The sequence below is a fragment of the Sceloporus undulatus genome, chromosome 4, assembly GCF_019175285.1.
Source record: "Sceloporus undulatus isolate JIND9_A2432 ecotype Alabama chromosome 4, SceUnd_v1.1, whole genome shotgun sequence".
NCBI classification, from domain to species: domain Eukaryota; kingdom Metazoa; phylum Chordata; class Lepidosauria; order Squamata; family Phrynosomatidae; genus Sceloporus; species Sceloporus undulatus.
The window spans coordinates 235,088,534-235,108,161 of NC_056525.1; the positions used below are offsets into that span (position 1 = coordinate 235,088,534).

Sequence of the window (19,628 nt, forward strand, 5' to 3'; positions counted from 1 at the left end):
TGCACGCCACCCCAAACGGGCGGTCTGTAACCCGCCACAAATAAGTAGTATAATTCAAAGTGAGAATCATGTTAGTCTGGAAAATCGACATGCAAGGGGATCTTGTAGCCCCTTTGAGACTAACTGAAAGAAAAAAGCTGGCACCGTGAGCATTCGTAGACTTAAGTCTACTTCCTCAGATCCAACTGGCTGACTGACATTGATTCAACAAATACACCAACCCACCCAACCCTGTTTAGGAGGTCTGGAAGGAACACAGCTTGGAAAAAGTTATATTTTTGGACTACAACTCATAGGTTGATCTTTCTTGATTCCTTTTTGTGAAGAAGATGGCTTACAAGTATGATTTTTGGACAGTATGTCGGCATACCCTAGTCAACAAAGCCTTTGATAAAGAAGTTCCTTTTAAAAAAGTTTTTTTTACATCTGTCCAACCCACTCTTTTCATACTTGATTTTTGTCTAGCTTTAAGGGTTTTCTTTTTAGTAGCATCATCACTAAGAGGATGATGGAGGGCTGTGGAAACACAAATTTTCAATGACAGGTTACATCAGCAAACTATATACTAGATGCTGGGAAAGAACAAAATTCTGCCCTACCTGATCTACTGTGTGTGCCTGCCTGCATATGGAAGGTAAACAGAATCTGCCTCCAGAACCCTTTACTAAGCATAGGTGGACAGCAAAACAGAGGGAAACGGGAAAAGCAGATAAGTTTGCCACATCAGCTACCCCAGTATATTAAAAAGCATAGATCATAAGAAAACTGAAGATAGATGAAAGAAAAAATAATCATCCCTGCATGTATTTTGGAAGATGCTTTCAAGTAGATTCTTTCTCTACAATATTGCTAAAATCTGTCCATTTCTTTTGGCCTCTACTGCCAAGACTCTGGTCCACGCTCTGGTCATCTCATGACTAGATTACTGTAACCTCCTTCTGGCACGGCTTCCTCTCTCTCACCTCCATCCTTTAATTTCTGTCCAGCATTCAGCTGCATGCATTATTACATCCGCTTGCTGCTTTGACCATGTTTCTCCTTTATTATCATCCCTTCACTGGCTCCCCCTCCCCTTCCATATTCAGTATAAGCTCCTGTTGTTGACTTTTAAAGACCTCCATGGGCTGGCCCTTCCTTATTTATCCGAACTCCTTTCTCCTCACCTTCCCATTCGTACCCTTCGTTTTGGTAGTCAAGGTCTGCTGTCTCAGCCCAGGATTTTCTCTGCCCGTCCCGGATTCATCCCTTCTCATTTGCTGCCCCTCACTCCTGAAACCCCCTTCCCCTATGAACATGGCTCACCACTTCTTTAACTAGTTTCAAAACTGAGTTGAAGACCATCCTGTTCAGAGAAGTGTTCCCAGGCACTGCGTGACTATTATTTGCTATTTGACATTTTTAATTTGTTTCCTGTTTTATTGAACCCTTTCCTGTATTGTTATGTATTATTTATATATATTATGCTATTACTTCTTAGACTGTATGTCATGGGCAGGTTTACTCTTATCTTTTTTATTGTTTCTATGTACAGCGCTGTGCAAATCTACAGCGTTATATAAATAAAACATAATAACAACAACAACAACAACAACAACAACAACTATAATAAGTGTCCTCTAGAAGGTTCAAAATGTTCCTGTTTAGTTATGCAAGGCTTATCTCATCTAGTTGTTTCATTTAACATGTCTACACATTGTTAGTTTTGAATTAAAAGTTTGCTGAAACATGTTAAATGGCTGTTTTGTTGTTGCTGCTGCTGTTGCTGTTTTGGTAGTACAGGAACCTATCCTTATTCTTTCCACATTACCTCTACCTCTGGTAGCAAATATTCTGTTAAAAAAGTAATACCTAGGAATACGTTTACTTCTTTAACTGAGTTGTACCTCTCATTCCCAGAATCTCCTAGTCAGCATTGTCATGCTTGATGCGGGATTCTGGTAGCTGTAGTACAAAATTACATTTTCCAAGGTATACAGATAAAAGTATTATTTTGAGAAGATTGTAGCTACTCTCAACATCAGCAGTGCTTGTTTTTCATGCCATCCCACTTGTTTCCTCAATCCCCAGCTCTCATATCCTGGTCCCCTCCCAAAGCAGCTGGCTCCTTAAGCTTCTTAAGCCCAAGAATTTGGTACACAAGTCTGACAGCAATGGGAATGCAGCAATAGGCCACCTGCTACCAAAAAAAGGAGAGCAACAATGAACTGCTGAAACACATACATACTATAAATCCTACCGGGGGGGGGGGGTGGGGGTGCCAGAGGCAAAAGTATCTTTGCTTCTTGCATCAACTAAGACCACTAAAACCCCTCGACAAATCCTATGAGAGATATCACTCCTTTTTATACATTTAAAATAACATCCTTTATTGTCAGTTGTAAGACTGGGGCATACTGCGAATCTGAAAGGAATATAGGAATACTTATTGAATATTATCTGTTTAACTCATATCCTGTCTTTCTCTCTAAAGTAAGACTCATGGAGACTCGCAGGAAGATTTAAAAAAGCATACAGAAATAAAAACACAATGCATTATAATATCAACCAATGCGCAAACTCATACCATTTAGCAAACTGTTAAGTAAATTATATTAAAACGCATCTGAATTAACAGTATATCAGTAAGAAAAAGTGCAGCTCCCCAGTAGGGGACTGCCTAACTATACTGAGTCAGACAGTCATTCTTCTCGTTCAGTAATATCTATCTAAACCAGTGGGCACATTCTCATGGGCACAGGGCCATGTTGGATCCATCCAATTCACTAATGGCTACAACACTTAAATTCAGTTGGCATACTGGCAGCAAAAAAGTCACACTTTCCTTGAAAAGGAAGAATGGCCGGGTTGGGCAACTGTGGCATTACCCTCCTGACAGGTCACACCATCATGCTTTGGCGAAATAGAAATGAAGTCATGTTGCTTCCAGGAGCCATTCTGGGCAATTTATGGCCATTCGTAATTTGGCAGTTGGTGAAGCTTTAGACTAGGGGAAGGAAACTGCCATGTTTGGTTTTGGGTTGATGTGGACCATTTTCAGGCAAAACCCCCTCCAAAACCTGCCCCTAAATCAGCACAAACTTTTGAAGAAAAAAATTGGGCAGCTCCTGAAGGTTGTACTCTGCCCACCCTTGTATAGAGTGAGAATACACCTTATTTCAGAACAGAATTACAGTGCTATGATTCCACTTTGACTACTACAGCTGTAGACTGTGAGATGGTGTGCATTGTAATTTTGCAATGCACTACACAGCTCTGGCTGAGAAACCTAGATGCTTCTCCCTAATCTGCAAATCCCAGTGAAATGGAATCATAGCAGTATTAACTGTGTAGTGTTAAAGAACCCTGTTTCTTATTTTAAAAAAAAAGTTAAACTCTAGCTGCCTTGCTCCCAAACCCTCCAGATGTGTTGACAAGAGGTCCTTGCCATGCCTGGCCAACTGGGATGGCAAAAGCTGTAGTCCAATACATCTAGAGGGCACTAAATTGGGAGAGACTGTGCAAAGAAAAAGAAGCCCTTAGTATATCAACACCATAATTTTTACAGTCACTGATTGCCCTTTTCTCTTTATGCTAAAGGCAGGATTACTATCTTGCTTTGGTTACTTTCCTCTCTGAGGTTGGGTAGATTGATTTAGACTCAAGGGGACTCAACTCTGTCCTGATCATCCAGACGATTCAGGAAGGAAATGAGTGCTGAATTCATCCCTGGAAAAAGTTAAAACAACATAATCTCCAGTCTTCTGCTATTTTTGTTCAGCAAACTATATTCCCCCCCCCCCAACTGAGGGATGTACAGCTGGTTTATTGACTATTGTCACTAAACTGTCTATTAATAAGACAAACAGGAAATCGTCAGGTGAGGGCTATGGGGCTTTTGACCTTGGCACAAAGGGGTCCACTGCACACACTCGGAATATAGATTGCCGCTTTAGAGGAAACAGCTTTGAAAGATTCACCTGCTGTTTAGAATTAATTAACTATTCCCACCGGGAACTCTTTGATTTAGCACTATAATGCCAGGTTCCCACATTAGCAATGGGTTTGTTATATTAGAAGCCTGGCCCCCTGTATGTCCTTCTGTTTTAAACATAAATGACTCTCTCCTCTGATTCCAACTAGACTCTACTGTCAGATCTTGGAAGAGCTGCAAGGTTTTTTCTCACGACAATTCCCAGAATCCCCCAGCCAATGTGGAAATGCTGGCTGGGAGATTCTGAGAATTGCAGTCTAAAAAGTAACTTCTCCTGCCTCGTGTATCAGCATGCAAAGGAATCCTGTAGCACAAGTTCCCTTTGCATATTGATGTTCCGGACTAACATGGCCATGTCTATGAACAATATTTCTAGCCTTTTTCTCAAGTTCTTTCTGATCATGACTGTGTGCATAAGAAACCCACAGTTTCTTAGCTAGAGCTCTTAAGCTTTTACAAGGGGTGTGGTGTCAGACAAATAATATGGCTACTAAGTTCAATTCCTGAAGGTTTCAATTGCCACTCAAGGGCATTCACTGACTCAAAAGCATGAGCTAATTACTTCTCCCTGTAGTTCAATATCCTTGTGCCCAAGAAATGCAGCTGGTTAAATGCAGCTCTGCTCTCTTTCCGTAGACCTGAAATGGTTCTTTCCTCTCTCAATTCCATCATGCAGGTTGCATCTCCCTTATCTGGAATTCCAAAATACAATACACCAAAAAGCAAAACTATCTACATGGGTAGCTGAGATAGTGACACCTTTGCTTTCTGATGGTTCTATGTACACAAACTTTATTTCACACACAAAATTATTTAAAAATATTGTATTAAATTATCTTCAAACTATGCGTATTAGGTGCATATGAATTTTGTGTTTAGACTTGGGTCCCATCTCCAAGACGTTTCATTACATACATATATGCAAATACAGATATTCCAAAATCCAAACTTTTAAAAATTCAAAACACTTCTGGTTCTAAGCATTCTGGATAAGGGAGATTCAGCCTGTATTCTCAAGTTAAACAATACTATATCAGTGCCAGATTTAGATCACAAAAAACTCCCAGAATTGCGGCTGAATCATACCTTTGGAATTCTGACCACTAAGGAAAGCTTGTCACCATTCAAACATCCTTTAAAAACTGTGTCATGATACATCTATCTATTCAAGGTGTCCACTGGACCAGGTTCTAACATGTACATGGGGTGGGGGGTAGATGTTCAAGCCGTTATAATCTGTTAACTAAATTTGAATGCAATATCTGTTATTTACATAGTGATTGCTGTTTCTGAGATGGTTAAATTAAAGGAAGAAAAAATGAGTGAAGAAGTTATGGGTTTCTATATGTAGTTGGACTACATCTTTCACCCTGACTACTAGCTAAGCTGGCTGAGGCTGATTTGTGTTGGAGTTGAAAAATATCTGAAGGGCCACTGGATCTTCACTCCAAATATAGAGAGGTGAGAAACAAAAGGGGGAATGTGAGAAATGAAGTGGCAGGTGTACCGGGAATGCACATATCACACACACACACACACACACACATACACACACACACAGGTCGTGCATTCAATGAGCAACCCTACAACTTTCATACTGCCACATTAATTTTTTTTAATTGACCTGAACATACATTTTCCTATGCATATTCACTTAGAAAAAATTCCTAAGTAGATGTACATAGCAGTACAGTGTCATAACTACTGCTCTTTGGCAAGAGTGAAGTCTTCCCATTACTCAGAGTTTTGTCTTAGAGATGTAGCAAACATGTCACCCCCTTCTCAGCAGAATGCAGACACATTCTTATCAAAATAATTGGTGTGTTCAATCTGTCCATCTGCTGTTTAATATAGCACTAAAACGTAGCAAGCACTAGAAGTAAAACAAACGATCCAATTAAGATGGAAAAGACAATTCCTTAAACATTACTCCAAAAGATAAACTGACTGAGACATCTGTTTTTTACAGTGTGAAAAAGCCTGTTTGATGAAACATTTTAATCTCATCAAAAAGCTTCTCAAGAAATATTTGTGTTTCTATACGGTGCATTATAGCTGAGGCAAGGTGACATAATGGCATCAGAATATTTGAAATACCTAGACAAGGAACAACAGGTTTTAGAAGCCTGAGAAACCAAGAGCTTTGGAATTTCCCAGCCTTGAATCATCATCCTGTGGTCCCTTGCTCAAAGTTATATGAATGCTGGCCTCTTCTTGCTTTAAATTTTCCCAACTGTCATAATGTTGGTGAGACATTTGGAAATAGTCTTTGTCACTCAAATATCAAGGAAAAATATAAAGCATTTGCATGCATAAAAATAAATAGTTTATAGGACCAAGGACTGTTCAAATACTTGGGCCAACCACTTTTTTCCATAGTAATCTACTTCACACAGTTTTGGGGATAAAAAGGGAAGGATCACACTGTATACTGCCTTGAGCTGCTTCTCAGGAAACAAATGCTGATTATATTAAATGTAACAAATAAATAAAAGTGGAATAGAATGTAAGAATAAAATTAAAAATCTGCTTTACATCAAGTCAGTATATGCTGATTACATTGGCTGGAAGGTGCTATCCAAAGTCTTCAATAAAGTCTTTCTTTCACCTACCTGAAGCTATCAAGAACTGAACCATGTGCATGCAAATTTCATGCTCTGTAACTGAGCTATGGCCAGGTTGAGTCTAGCATCCTCTCCAGCTGCATCATCATCATCATGCAGCCGTAACTGTAAATTGTCTCTGATGGCATCTCATGGGCTTTACTCCAAATTAGTGAAAAGCTCCACCCAAGTAGATCATTTAAAGGAGGTACATTTTTTCTTGAAAGAAGCAACTGTACGTTGCACAGACTTTAGCAAAAACAAAACAAAACAAAACCTTGCCAAATCCTCAGACTGAAGAAGGACTAAAGCCACTTATGTGGAGAACATCACCTTGTGCCATTCTCCCATTACTGCCCTACATCTCTCCAAATAGAGCTTGATACAGACCACCTTAGTACTGGAGAGAAGCAGAACCAACATGCTCTTGGGTTCTTTCATGACATGTGCTTTAAATCAACATTTGGATTTATTCCGTGAGTTAATTAAGCACAATCATTCCCTACCAAAAGACACATCAAAAGAAAATGTCAACTGTTTACATGGCATGTTGTCTCCAAGCCTGGCTTTTAATCCGTGCAATAGCTACTTATTAAAAGGAACAGCCAGATTTGTAATGTTTTAAGATGGCCAGTTCCAGGCCAACTTAATGCACGCAAAGTTACATCAAAAGGAAACTTGCCCATTCACTGATCCACATGTTTTGTTTTTAAAAGCATCACTGTTTACAGAAGGTAGTATTTCCTTTGGCAATAGTTCTAAGTACTAGAAGGGGCTACATAATTTTCTTGAAACACTTTATACTTCTAGAGATTTCATACTAAACAAAGGCAGAATAGAATGAGCCAACCCCATAGCCATGCTCAAAAAATGTGCAGTGCTGAATTCCCACAATCAAAGGAAAACATGCCTTCTCCATGGATGCTCTTAGAAGTTGTAAAAGGATTTATCTGGATTACATCTCCCAGCATCCTCACCCAGAATGGGCATTGGTTGAGCCTTGAAAAATTTACACTGGAAACCAGAGGCCAAAAATCTTGTTCTGCTACTGAAGCAAATCCATAAAGATTATTGACACTCATGCTAGAAATGAATATACAGCTGTACAAATGTAAAGTTGGGTAATTGTGGCAGATGACCAGCAGCAGAGACTAGTCTTCTGCTCTTTTGCCTTCAAGACAGCAGCTGCAATAGAATCATAGAATCATAGAGTTGGAAGAGACCACTAGGGCCATCCAGTCCAACCCCCTGCCATGCAGGAAATCCAAATCAAAGCATCCCCAACAGATGGCCATCCAGCCTCTGTTTAAAGACCTCCAAGGAAGGAGAATCCACTACATTCCGAGGGAGTGTGTTCCACTGTCGAACAGCCTTTACTGTCAGGAAGTTCTTCCTAATGTTGAGGTGGAATCTCTTTTCCTGTAGCGTGCATCCTTTGTTCCAGTTCCTGTTCTCTGGAGCAGCAGAAAACAAGCTTGCTCCCTCCTCAATATGACATCCTTTCACATATTTAAACAGGGCTATCATATCACCTCTTTACCTTCTCTTCTCCAGGCTAAACATCCCCAGCTCCCTGAGTCATTCCTCATAGGGCAAGGTTTCCTGACCTTTCACCATTTTAGTCGCCCTCCTTTGGACACGCTCCAGTTTTTCAATGTCCTTTTTGAATTGTGGTGTCCAGAACTGGACACAATATTCCAGGTGGGGCCTGACCAGAGCAGAATACAATGGCACAATTACTTCTCTTGATCTAGACAGGAGAATACTCCTGTTCGTTCTTCTCTCTCCAGCCTTGGGACTCGTTTGTTCACTACTACTATTGTAGGTGAGACACAAGGATGGAGGAAGATTGAGGATCTAAAAGACAAATGAGCAGGAGCACCACAGTTGTCACCTCAAATGCAGAAGCAAGTAGTGAGCAGCAAAAAGTTTTGGAGGTTTTCGGATTTCAAATTAGGGGTGCTCAACCTGAATCAATACCAATAATAATATATTCCTTCATCTTCAGTAATGAGATACCATTTTAGTCTAGGTGGTCTGAGCCAGGTCCATCAGAACGAGAACAGAATGAACCAAGAGGCAGACAGAAGAATGGTCTTTGATGGTCTGGGTCAATCCAAAGAGTCGTAAATAAGCACAGTCAAGGGACAGACGAGAAAATAGTGTAAAAAAAAAGCCATATTGGTCATATACAGTGAAATCTATAACTGAAAGTGAAAGATCTGCTAGAGAGGTTCATTGGATGCTGTTGACATGGCAGACAAAAAGGAACTGAGATAAATGAGTGGGAACACTGAGAGACAGAGCTGAGGGTGGGCAAAGCTACCACCAGAAAGCTGCTGTAACTCTTCTAAAAGGTTCCAAACATGCACTGCGCAAGCACAGAATACTCAATTGTGTGGATCACAGAGACCACGAAGAAAAACCCACTCCCCTCTGAGGCAGCTGTTCCCATTGTTCAACTGTTCCTTACTTATTATGATACAGTGGTTGTCATGTCAGATTGAGGCTTAGGAAATTCAAGTTCCACTCTGCACAGAACCATGAAGCTCACTGGGTAACCTGCACTGATATCTCTCCAGACCATCTCAACTGACAGAAACAAAATCTTAACAAAATGTAGGTCAGTGGCTCCAACCTGGTCTTCATTCTTCTTCTCTTATATGATTTTTAATACCTTTGTCTGATTAAAAAGTCAGTGGAGCTTTGAAAGCTTGCATCATGTATTTTGTTCAGTCTGGTTGATTCCATAGAAGTATCATTGTTTTGTGGATTTTGGATGTTGTTGTATTTTGTATGCCCAACCCCTAGATATGTTTTCTGAGTTTTATGACACCACATTTTATCTGCAACAGGGGAATCATAAAGGAGAGGGACCCAAGGGACTGGGACTCTTTGAGGTTTCTACCTCCAACCAAGGGTAAAACATTTTTACCGGGACTATATAGCACCTAAACTTTTTTCCAGATGCAACAGTACAGAGGCTTCTTGAGAAATTCAATGTTCTCTGCCTAAGAAAGGGGCAGGTAACCTCACCCAAGACAGGAACTGTCTGGATCTCATAAAAAGTTACTTTTTCTGTTGCTAACTGAGTGGAAATTTTATGGCCTGGATTTTACAACTCTGTCTCCCAATATCCACATGGCCAAAGAGAGGAATGGCCTTTGTCTGAATTGATATCCTTCCAGATCATCTTGACAACAACAAAAACAACAACTTGAAAAAATATAGGTTTGTGACTATAACAGTGCCAGGTTTACTTCTTCTCCTGTATGATTTTTAAACACCTTTGTCCAATGACGAAGTCAGTGAAGCTTCTAAAGTTTGCATGCTGTATTTGGTGCATTTTTGATCAGCCCAACAGAGGTATCAGTGTTTCGTGGATTTTGGATGTTGTTGTATTTCACTAAGTAACCAATTGAACACACTCTCAGTCTGACTGTCTTCACATGTTCTTCTTCTGCAAGCCTTGAGCTTACTGGATGAAAAGTAAGATGTAAACTGTAACTAATAAATGAACAGGCATTTCACAGATTAAGCAAATTTGTATTGCATCCACAACAAAGCAGCACTGCTAGACATACTGCTAAAGGTGATGTGAAGGCTCAGTTTGAACCTTCCTTCACAGTGTCATTTCTCCAACCTCGAAATTTTCCTGCTCCACGGGATGTCTTTTTAGAGATGAAACCAAGTGAGAGAAAACAATGAAGCCCTGGCAATTTTCATAACGATGACCTTTGAAATGTTTTAACTCCTGGCCTATTATTTGTGGCAGAAGACCGAGCAGCAGGTGATTAGCCTCATTCTGAGTCACCACGTCTCCCAGTGCAATCATTCAATTAGATGCTTTTAACATCTTTCCATGTTGTTGTGCTGCAACCACCCTCCTGCTGGCTGTGGTCTTGGTTGGCCTCCTGAAGCTTAGCAAGGTCAGACTGGGTCAGGATGGGATGGGAGACTTTCATTGGAGGAAGAGGTGGGAGATAGAAGATTGTTCCAAAAGTGATACTGTCTAACTGTGCTCGGCACCACTCTATAGGCTGAAAAAGGATTACCTCCATAACAATATGGGCCTTCAGCTCCAAGGGCAATGCAACAACAAGAGCAACAGCATTTACATTTCTATACTGCTTCATACTGAACTAAGCTGTCTCTAAGCAGTTTACAATGTGTAAGCCAATTGCCCCCAACAAGGTGAGTACTCATTTTACCAACCTACAAAAGGATGGAAGGCTGAGTCAGCCTTGGAACCCCTCAGGATCGAACTCACATTGTTGTGGCTGCAGTGCTGGCATTTAACCACTGTGCCACCAATGCAATCTGATACCTTCCAATCCCATCCCAAGCTTTCTCCTTAACCAAAGGTGGGAATCATGCAAACCTTCAGATCTTGTTGGATTGCCAAGTCCCAGCAGCAGCAGCCAGTATAGTCAGTGGTGAGAAATTCTGGAAACAGCAGTCTAGCAACATCTAAAGGACCACGTTTCCCACCCCATGTTTAACGATCCTCTAGAATCCATACAAAAACAGAAAAATGAACTATAAAATCTTTTGTCCACATCCAGATTTGACTCCCTACATAGGAGAGTTTGACTCTTGCCATATGTTCACCCAGGAGTTTCAAATCAGCCGTCCAAGGATAGCTGATTCATTTCCTGTCCAGGGACTGCTACAGCACCACCTTGTCAAACAGCTGCTTTCCAACCAAAAGAAAGCATACAACAACAATTAAAACCAGGAAAGAATACGCATACACCCCCAGACACTTCCTTTTCTAGATCATTTCCTCAGGCAGCCTAAAAGTCATCAGGAAACATCCCAGGATAAATCAGACACTCCCACCTTCAAATGATACCGGAGTACAGTAGAAGCTTTATGTGCGCAAACATATATCCTGACCAGCTGAAAAGATCAAGAACTACAGATTTAGAAACTGGGAAGCCAACAGTTTCTCTTTACCTTTCAAATGAGCAAGTGAAATTGTCTACTACCTGAAGAGGAGGCTTTGAACCACTAGAGCATAACACTTCTGCTTTCTTTAACATAGTGAACTACCCAATTTTGCAATTATTTTTTAAAAATACTGCTATGTTTCTTTCTACTTTTGCTCTCCACATACCAAGCAACGTGTGTGTTTCACCTACGACTGGAGGCAAATCTCCTCCAGTTTGCCTTTTTTATTTCAAAAATGGTGAAATCAGTCAACTATGTCTTTATTTTCATCAAAATAATCCTAATTATAAACGTCAAACCTGCTTGTAGAATCTATGCAGAAGTTTGAAACTATGTGTTTCACTTTAAGACCTTTGACTATGCAGAGTTCATGAGTTTATTATCAGGTTTGCCTTTTTGCCCATCACCATCAACTTTTTACTAAAGTGGGCCCTCCACATTTGCTGGGATTAGGGGCATTGGACTCTCATGAAAGTAGAAAAACTGCAAATAAAAACACTATTGTTTTTTTTAATCTGAGAGAAAACCTCTCTAGGAATTTATAGGTGCTTCAATGCAACTCTGTAATCAACATCTACAGAAGTTGACCACAGAATCACACTGGAGGATCTATAAACGCCTAGAGAAGTGTTTTATCTAATAATGGGCAACTTCCAGCTGAGTTGCGTTGGAGAACCTTGAGATTTCTAGAGATAACATATTAATCAAATCTGCAAATAAGATAATCCACAAACCTGCAAATATGGAGGGCCAACGTGTCTGTAATACCTTGTCTGACAAACAATTCTGGTAGTCTCAAAAGTGTTGCCCATAATTTTCTCCTCATTTGGTTGCTCTCAACAAATGTACAGGCACACACCTGTTTGAAAAAGGACAAAGGAGCTTCTTTTTGCCATGTCTTTTAATGTCCCTGAGACTCCACTGGTCCTGCTTGTCTTCTGTCTAGCTGGGTTTTAGCAGCATCAACTCTGGGAAGGTGGTGATGGAAAGCCAGAAAAATACTTTCAGTGTTCGGTTGTAGCACTGTATCTGCAGTAAACAACACAATAAGCTTGAGCTGGAAAAGAATAGCATTGGGCTACAGCTGATCTACTGTTGCTGTGTGTGTCTGCCTATAACAGGGAAGGTAAACAGCACATGCCTCTGAAATCCTTTGCTGAGCTTGTCTGAACAAGAAAACAAAGAGAAAGGGGGCAAAGCAGATAAGTCTGTCCCATCAGCTACCCCCAGCATGTTAAAAAAAAAGGACAGATCTACCAGTTTGGCTGTCAGAATGGAAATCATAAGCAAAGTGGAGGCTGATAAATGAAAAAATAATTATTTTGGAAAAAGCCCAGAAGGTTCAAAATGTTTTTCTTTACTTATGTAAGGCTTAACTGACCTCACTGTTTCATTTCCCAAGCACATGTTGTTAGTTTTGAATAAAATGTTTGCTGAAACATGTTGTTCTGCTCTTCTTTTTCTGTGGTGTAGGAACCTATGTACTTGCTATTGCTATCCCTATTGTCCCCATGTTCTTTTTGGCTCTGCTATCAAACTTTCTATTTAAGAGATAATGCCTAAGAATGCATCTACTTCGTTAACTCAGGGGTTGTCATGACTTGACATGAAACTTAGAGACACACATGCACACACGCACTTCTGTATTGCCTTTCTGTGGGGACTGGGGACATCTTCATGGGATCAATAGGTTTACTTGGGTTTTTTGCATCACAGCAAGTAGTTTTAAATCTTATTTGGTCACACATGCTATTTTGTGCTGCTCTCACATGGCAGCTGCTCTCTCAAAATTTAAGATCCCTCAAGAGGTCTTTTTTTAACCCTTTTGGTAGAAACTCTTGTAACTGGAGCTACAGGGATTTCCTCTGCGATCTTTTACATTCATATTCTTGCAGCAAGCAATAATCTGTCCACATTTAAACATCTGGCATAGTTCCTAAAGGAGAAAATGCCTTCCCTCTCTCTGACCATCTCCTCTGGTTAAAAGTAGTAAATGTAACATTTCCTGCTGCTGAAGGCATTTTTTAAAGGCTGTTATTACAGTCATTACTAATTCATACCACTAATTCATACACTTGTATCATGTTTAGCATTTTTTCCCTTTGCATTTACTGAAACAACATTTTGAGATATGCCAGTTCAGTATTTATAAAGGAGGGAATGAAAACAAAGGCAAACATTATTTGGTCAAGGTCACACAATTAATTTCCGACAGAGACAAGCAGCATATGGAACATTAACATACCACATTTTTATCCAATGCTTCTCACTGAGATGGCTTCAGATTCCACTAGGTTATTTAAATTGAGCCACGCTTAATTTGCACCACAATTCAACAGTATTGATAAGCTGGAACATGTCCAGGGAAGGGCAATTAAAAATGGTGAAAGGTCTAGAAACCATGCCCTAGGAGGGGTGGCTTAGGGAGCTGGGTGTGTTTAGCCTGGGGAAGGGAAGGTTTTCTGCTGCTCCAGAGAATAGGACATGAAGCAATGGGTTCAATCTACAGGAAAAGACATTCCAACTAAACATTAGAAAGAAACTCCTGATGGTAATAGCTATTTGACAGAAGAATGTGCTGCCTCAGAGTGTGATGGAATCTCCTTCTTTGAAAGTTTTTAAACAGAGGCTGGATGGCTATTTGTTTGGAATGCTTTGAGGGTATATTCCTTCATGGCAAAGGTTTAGATTGAAGGGCCCTTGTGATATCTTCCAGTTCTATGATTCCATGATTTCTTATTCACATTAGTAGCATAGTTGGTAACTCCCAGGATGATCTATGAAGGAGAGGATACAGAGATATTAGAATCCTCTAATAGGATATTAGTATCCTCTTAAGAAGAGGATGTAGAGATATTAACTAGCCAGGCTTTCATTTGTGATGAGAATACGTGGCAATATCATCTTTTTTCCTACCAGCTCAAAGACTATCATAGTCAGAAACTTGGGACTTGACAAGACCTATTTTATTCTCTTCCTATGCATTCACAGAGCTTGGAATGACAGAAAGGCTATACAAGACCAAGAAAAAGAAACCATAGCAACACTTTTGAAGCATCTCTCAGACAGACAATAAGGCATGGAATGTTTTTCAGCATAGGATCTCTTTTCTTCTTGCCTCCTGGGGAGTGAAAAAGATACGCTCACAGTGTGAACATCCATTACCTAAGTACAGTGTTTACCTTCGACGCAACTATATCTCAGATAACAGCCAAAATAGAAATGGTGGAAGAACTCACTGCATTTAATATCAGGCCACCCCAGGAAGAAGGAGACATTATAAGGGAGCGACAGTCCTACTTCTTTGTTCTTTCCCCATCCCTTCATATTCTCATATTCCCCCATATAAGACTGCATAGATTTTGTGATGTTTGGGCAAGAGCTTTTTCTCAAAGGCAAATTTGATAGGGGTACAAAAAGGCCTTTCTGAGCTCATTGTCCACATTCTACAATTATTGCACTTGGTCACCACCTTTACTGCTATGGTTCCAACCTATCAAATCCTGGGATTTGTGGTTTTTGTGAGAGAATTCTCTGCCAAATAGTTCTCATATGACAGATCAGAGGAACACATTATTGAATTCTAAATACTAGTTGTTGTTGTTGTTGTTAACTGCCTTCGGGTCCACCCCAGCTCATGGTGACCCTGTGGATGAGACATCTCCAAGACCCCTATCCTCCACTGCTCTGCTTGGATTTTGAAGATTCATACCCATGGCCTCTCAGATTGAGTTCTTCCATCTGGTATGCAGTCTTCCTTTCTTTCTACTATCCTCTACCTTTCCTAGTATTACTGTATTTTCTAATGAAGTGTGTCTTCTACAAATAACAGGATTCTGAAGGCACACTGGTAAAGCAGTATCAAACTGCTGTAACTGTAAGGTGTGGATACACTCTCTGTCCCAAGCTGGGGAATTCCCTACCAAAGAAAGTTAAACATGTTCCCATCCTGTTGTCTTTCACCTGGTAGGCAAACATGTTTATTCAGGCAGATCTTTAAAAATTAAGCTGGTGTGCTGTAAAAGAGGCTTTTAGCCAGGGAGGTCAAGGTGAGCAACAGTGAGAGGTTTGGACACACACTTCCCCCAGCCCTAAATGGCAGTGTAAATGCTGAGTCTATGGGGGATGTACTCCAGCAACAACATCTGGAGGGCTGCAGTTGTCCAAATCTAAGGTGGGTCTGTTATTATTGAGGTATATTTTAATGCTTTCTTATGTTTTAACTGCAAAGGGATCCTGTAGCACCTTTGAAATTAGCTGAGCAAAAGAAGTTGTAGCATAAGCTTTCATAGGCTTGGTTTACTTCTTCAGATGCACCCAAGGAAGTACATCTAGCTTACAAAAGCTTATGCTAGAATTTCTTTCACTCAGTCTCAAAGATGCTACAAGATCCCTTTGCAGACTGATATTCCAAACTAACATGGTTTTGTCTACACTTCAACTGTTATTTGTTTCATTTGACCTGATCTGTTGTTAGCTGGCTCAACAACACTATGTATGGAAGATCTAGGAGTCCTAGTAGACCACAAGTTGAAATAAGTCAACAATGTGATGCAGCAGCTAAAAAGGCCAATGCAATTTTAAGCCACATCAATAGAAGTATAGTCTCTAGATCAAGGGAAGTAATAGTGCCATTCTATTCTGCTTTGGTCAGGCCACATCGGGAATACTGCATTCAATTCTGGGCACCACAATTCAAAAAGGAGGTTGAGAAGCTGGAGCGTGTCCAAAGAAGGACTACTAAAATGGTGAAGGGTCTGGAAAGCCCTATGAAGAACAACTTAGGAAGATGCAGATGTTCAGCCTGGAGAAGAAAAAGTTAAGAGGTTATATGATAGTCCTGTTTAAATATTTGAAGGGATGTCACGCTGAGAATGGAGCAAGCTTGTTTTCTGCTGCTCCAGCCCAACAGGACCCAGAACAATGGATACAAGCTACAGGAAAAGAGGTTTCCTCTCAACATTAGTACTGTCTTACCTGACAGTAAGAGTTGTTTGACAGTGGAAGACACTCCCTTGGAGAGTGGTGGAGTCTCCTTCTTTGGAGGTCGTTAAACAGAGGCTAGATAACCATCTGTCAGGGATGCTTTGATAGGGAATTCCTGCATGGCAGGGGGTTGCACTGGATGGGCCTTGTGATCTCTTCCTATTCTACGATTCTATGAGCTGCCTTCAGTATTACCCTTTGGGAGAAAAGCAGGGTATAAATCTGAAAAGTAAATGAAATAAGCAAACACAACAAAAGGTTGAATGGTCCTATGTCAAGAGAGTGTTTGGATTGTGTATTCCTTCGTGGCAGGGAGTTGGACTGGATGGTCCTCATGGTCTCTTTCAAGTCTATGTTTCTATGAACAAATATATCCTGCACAACTTGCTAAATTCCAGATATTTTATTTTCACCCAGCGATGGGTGCCAACAAGAAGCAACTGCATTCTAGTCTCCATCTTTGGAGACTCTGTTCTGTGTTTTTCCTCTAAGTACTGAAGCTGCCACCATAAAAATTTCAGTTCTCCCTTATGACTCACCCACACCTTCGCAGGTCCCGAAAAGGTCTCCTCCCTCATAATTATGTCCTCCATAAGTAAGGGAAAGCATTTAAGGACACAAAAAGCAATCACTTCCTCATTTATCTGTTTGGGAAACAGCTGATTTTGAAAAGGGTATAAACATTTTCAACTTCATCAGGCTAGATCCTCCATTAAGAAAAATTACATTGTTGTGTAAGCCAAGAAGCCTCTTTGCCAACCTATTAGAATCCACCGGTGGGAAAAGTAAGTAATAAATAATAGCAGAAAAAAGGTCCCAGTGGAGCCATTACATTTGCCTTGGTACTGATGGGTTTACACACAGTTTTCAACAGAGGTTCTCAAGGGAAATTAAACTTCAGAGTAGGTTAGATGGGAAAATTAAAACTAGAGACATTTATTTTGAAAGTAAGGGACTTTTTTTTTTTTGCAAGCTTTAAATCGATTAACTGGTTAAAGGACTCAACCAAATATTTAATCTAAGATTAAAACAGACTCCCTATTAACTGGGGAGCTGAAGAAAAAGACCTCTCTTATTCAAAACCCTCCATTATATTAACTCCAGTTTCCAAACAACTCCAATGGTATGTTGTTAAGGGAATCTTCCTTCAAATGTCAGCATCACTTTTGCAGTAAGAAATCAACTCATTCTAAATGCAGTGCTGGGGGAGAAAATACCATGATATTCTATGGATGCAATGGATGCCCAAACAGATGAATAAATGGGTCTCAGAGCAAGTTAAGCCTGAATTCTCACTAGAAGTAAAAATGACTGGACTAAGGCAATCGTGTTTTGAGCATAGCATGAGACAACATGACTCACTGAAAAAGATGGCAATGCTCAGTAGAGATGAAGGCAGTAGGAAAAATGAAGACCATGCTAGAGATCAACTGCTTCAATAAGGGAGCCATTGCCCTCAATTTGTAAGACCTGAACAGGACTATTGATGATTCTGGAGGTTTCTCATTCATAGGGATGCCAAAGCAAACAACAACTAAAGGAAGTCTTTAGATATTAAACACCTAATTAGGTAAAATAATCTTTGAGGCTTGCTAACTGGACATTCCAAAGACAACACATGCTCTTGGTTGAGTAGGTAATAGGCAATACATGGGAATTCCTGGCCATAAACGCCTAACGTATCCACATGCTTTGATTCTCATAGGACCCAAGATGATAGTTCCTGGCAATGAAGAAGCACATGTCCACATCAAATTAAAACTGGGTGTACATTTTCCTCTCTTACCTAAAGAAGGGGGTGGATATGTGACCTCTGCACCCATTTTTGTGACTTTCAGAGCAACAATAACTGCAATTGTCTTCAAATTTCAGCAACCACCAAATTTCCTGCAGTGGCTCTTGATGGTTCCTGCAGTGACTCTCAGTGGAGCAAGAGGATGCCAGAAAGCTCTTTTGCACCACAGGGCCCTGCAAGGCTGCAGGACAGAACATCTTCCCCCTTCTATCATTAAATGAATCATCAGGAAAGGAGAAAAACAGTAGAATTCTGTCACAGAATCAGCCACATATCATTACTGCTGTTTTCCCTCTTTCCTGATGCTTCAGTTAATGACAAATGGGGGGAAGATGCTCTGTCCTGCAGTCTTGTAGAGCCCTATGGAGAAGAAGGGCTTTCTGACATCCACTTGCTCCATTGAGAATCTCTACAAGAAATCTGGTAGTTGCTGGATTTTGAGGACAACTGCAACAGTGGTAACAAATCCAGCAATAATGAAAACACCTGGTGACTTCCAAAGAAGTCCAACATGACCCTCCAATCATACAAATTTGCCCACACCTGCTTTAGAGCATGCAGTTATAAAGGCTGCCCATTTTCAGTGTAGCTCACTTGCTGAGACCTCTGGATGAGTTACTGTTCTGGGCATACCTGCTGACTGGAAGAGATGCAACTGGCAAGGAGGCAGAAACATCTGCTGCATCACACTGAGGGCAACTGAATTATCTAAACACCACATCACACAATGAGACAGCAGAACAAGAAGTAGACTATAAAGAGATAAGGGCATAGCAGTGACTCATGCATAGACACAACAGAACAGTCTTTTCTGTGAGTGCCTACTTTGGTCCTGCTGAACTCTGGAACTGTTTATTTCTCAAGGCAAACTAGAAGTTCTCTCAAAAACACACAACTCAGGAACCAGGAGGGGCCGCAACTGAGGAGCTGAGTAGATGCTTGCATGCAGAAGGTCAAAGTCTGAATTCCTTACCCTCTCCATTAACTTCTCTATCTGAGACCCAGGAAAGCTGCTATTAGTCCTTGGCAAAAAAGGGAAGAGGGACTTCTGAACTTATGGAACTCCCTTCTCGAGGGAGGGGGGGGGGACATGATATGTATACTTTTAATGTTGTAAGCTGCCCCAGTTGCCTGAGGGCAGAGGGGTGGGATATAACTATATTATTATTATTATTATTATTATTATTATTATTAGGAAGCTTCATATTTTTAACCAGCCCTTTCACCAGGCCATGAGAAGTAATTGCTCTAGCAGTAGAAACAGAGGGAGCATCAATGGCAGGCCCCATAGTTGTTCCTTCTAAGCTGCCCAACTTGTTTC

General features: G+C 40.6%; 1 protein-coding gene across 12 annotated transcripts in view; it reads right to left on the reverse strand.

The window, feature by feature from the left end:
• The window catches only part of MTSS1 (MTSS I-BAR domain containing 1), a 186,006-nt gene that overhangs the window by 64,984 nt on the left and 101,394 nt on the right, over positions 1 to 19,628 (reverse strand). Inside the window, exon 2 of one of the 12 annotated variants that reach the window (XM_042465790.1) lies at positions 12,386 to 12,555. The exons of the other annotated variants lie outside the window; for them this stretch is intronic. Within the exon in view, the coding sequence (XP_042321724.1) occupies positions 12,386 to 12,422 (37 nt within the window). The 5' untranslated portion in view covers positions 12,423 to 12,555. The remainder of the gene's footprint in view (positions 1 to 12,385; positions 12,556 to 19,628) is intronic. 12 annotated transcript variants of the gene reach the window in all.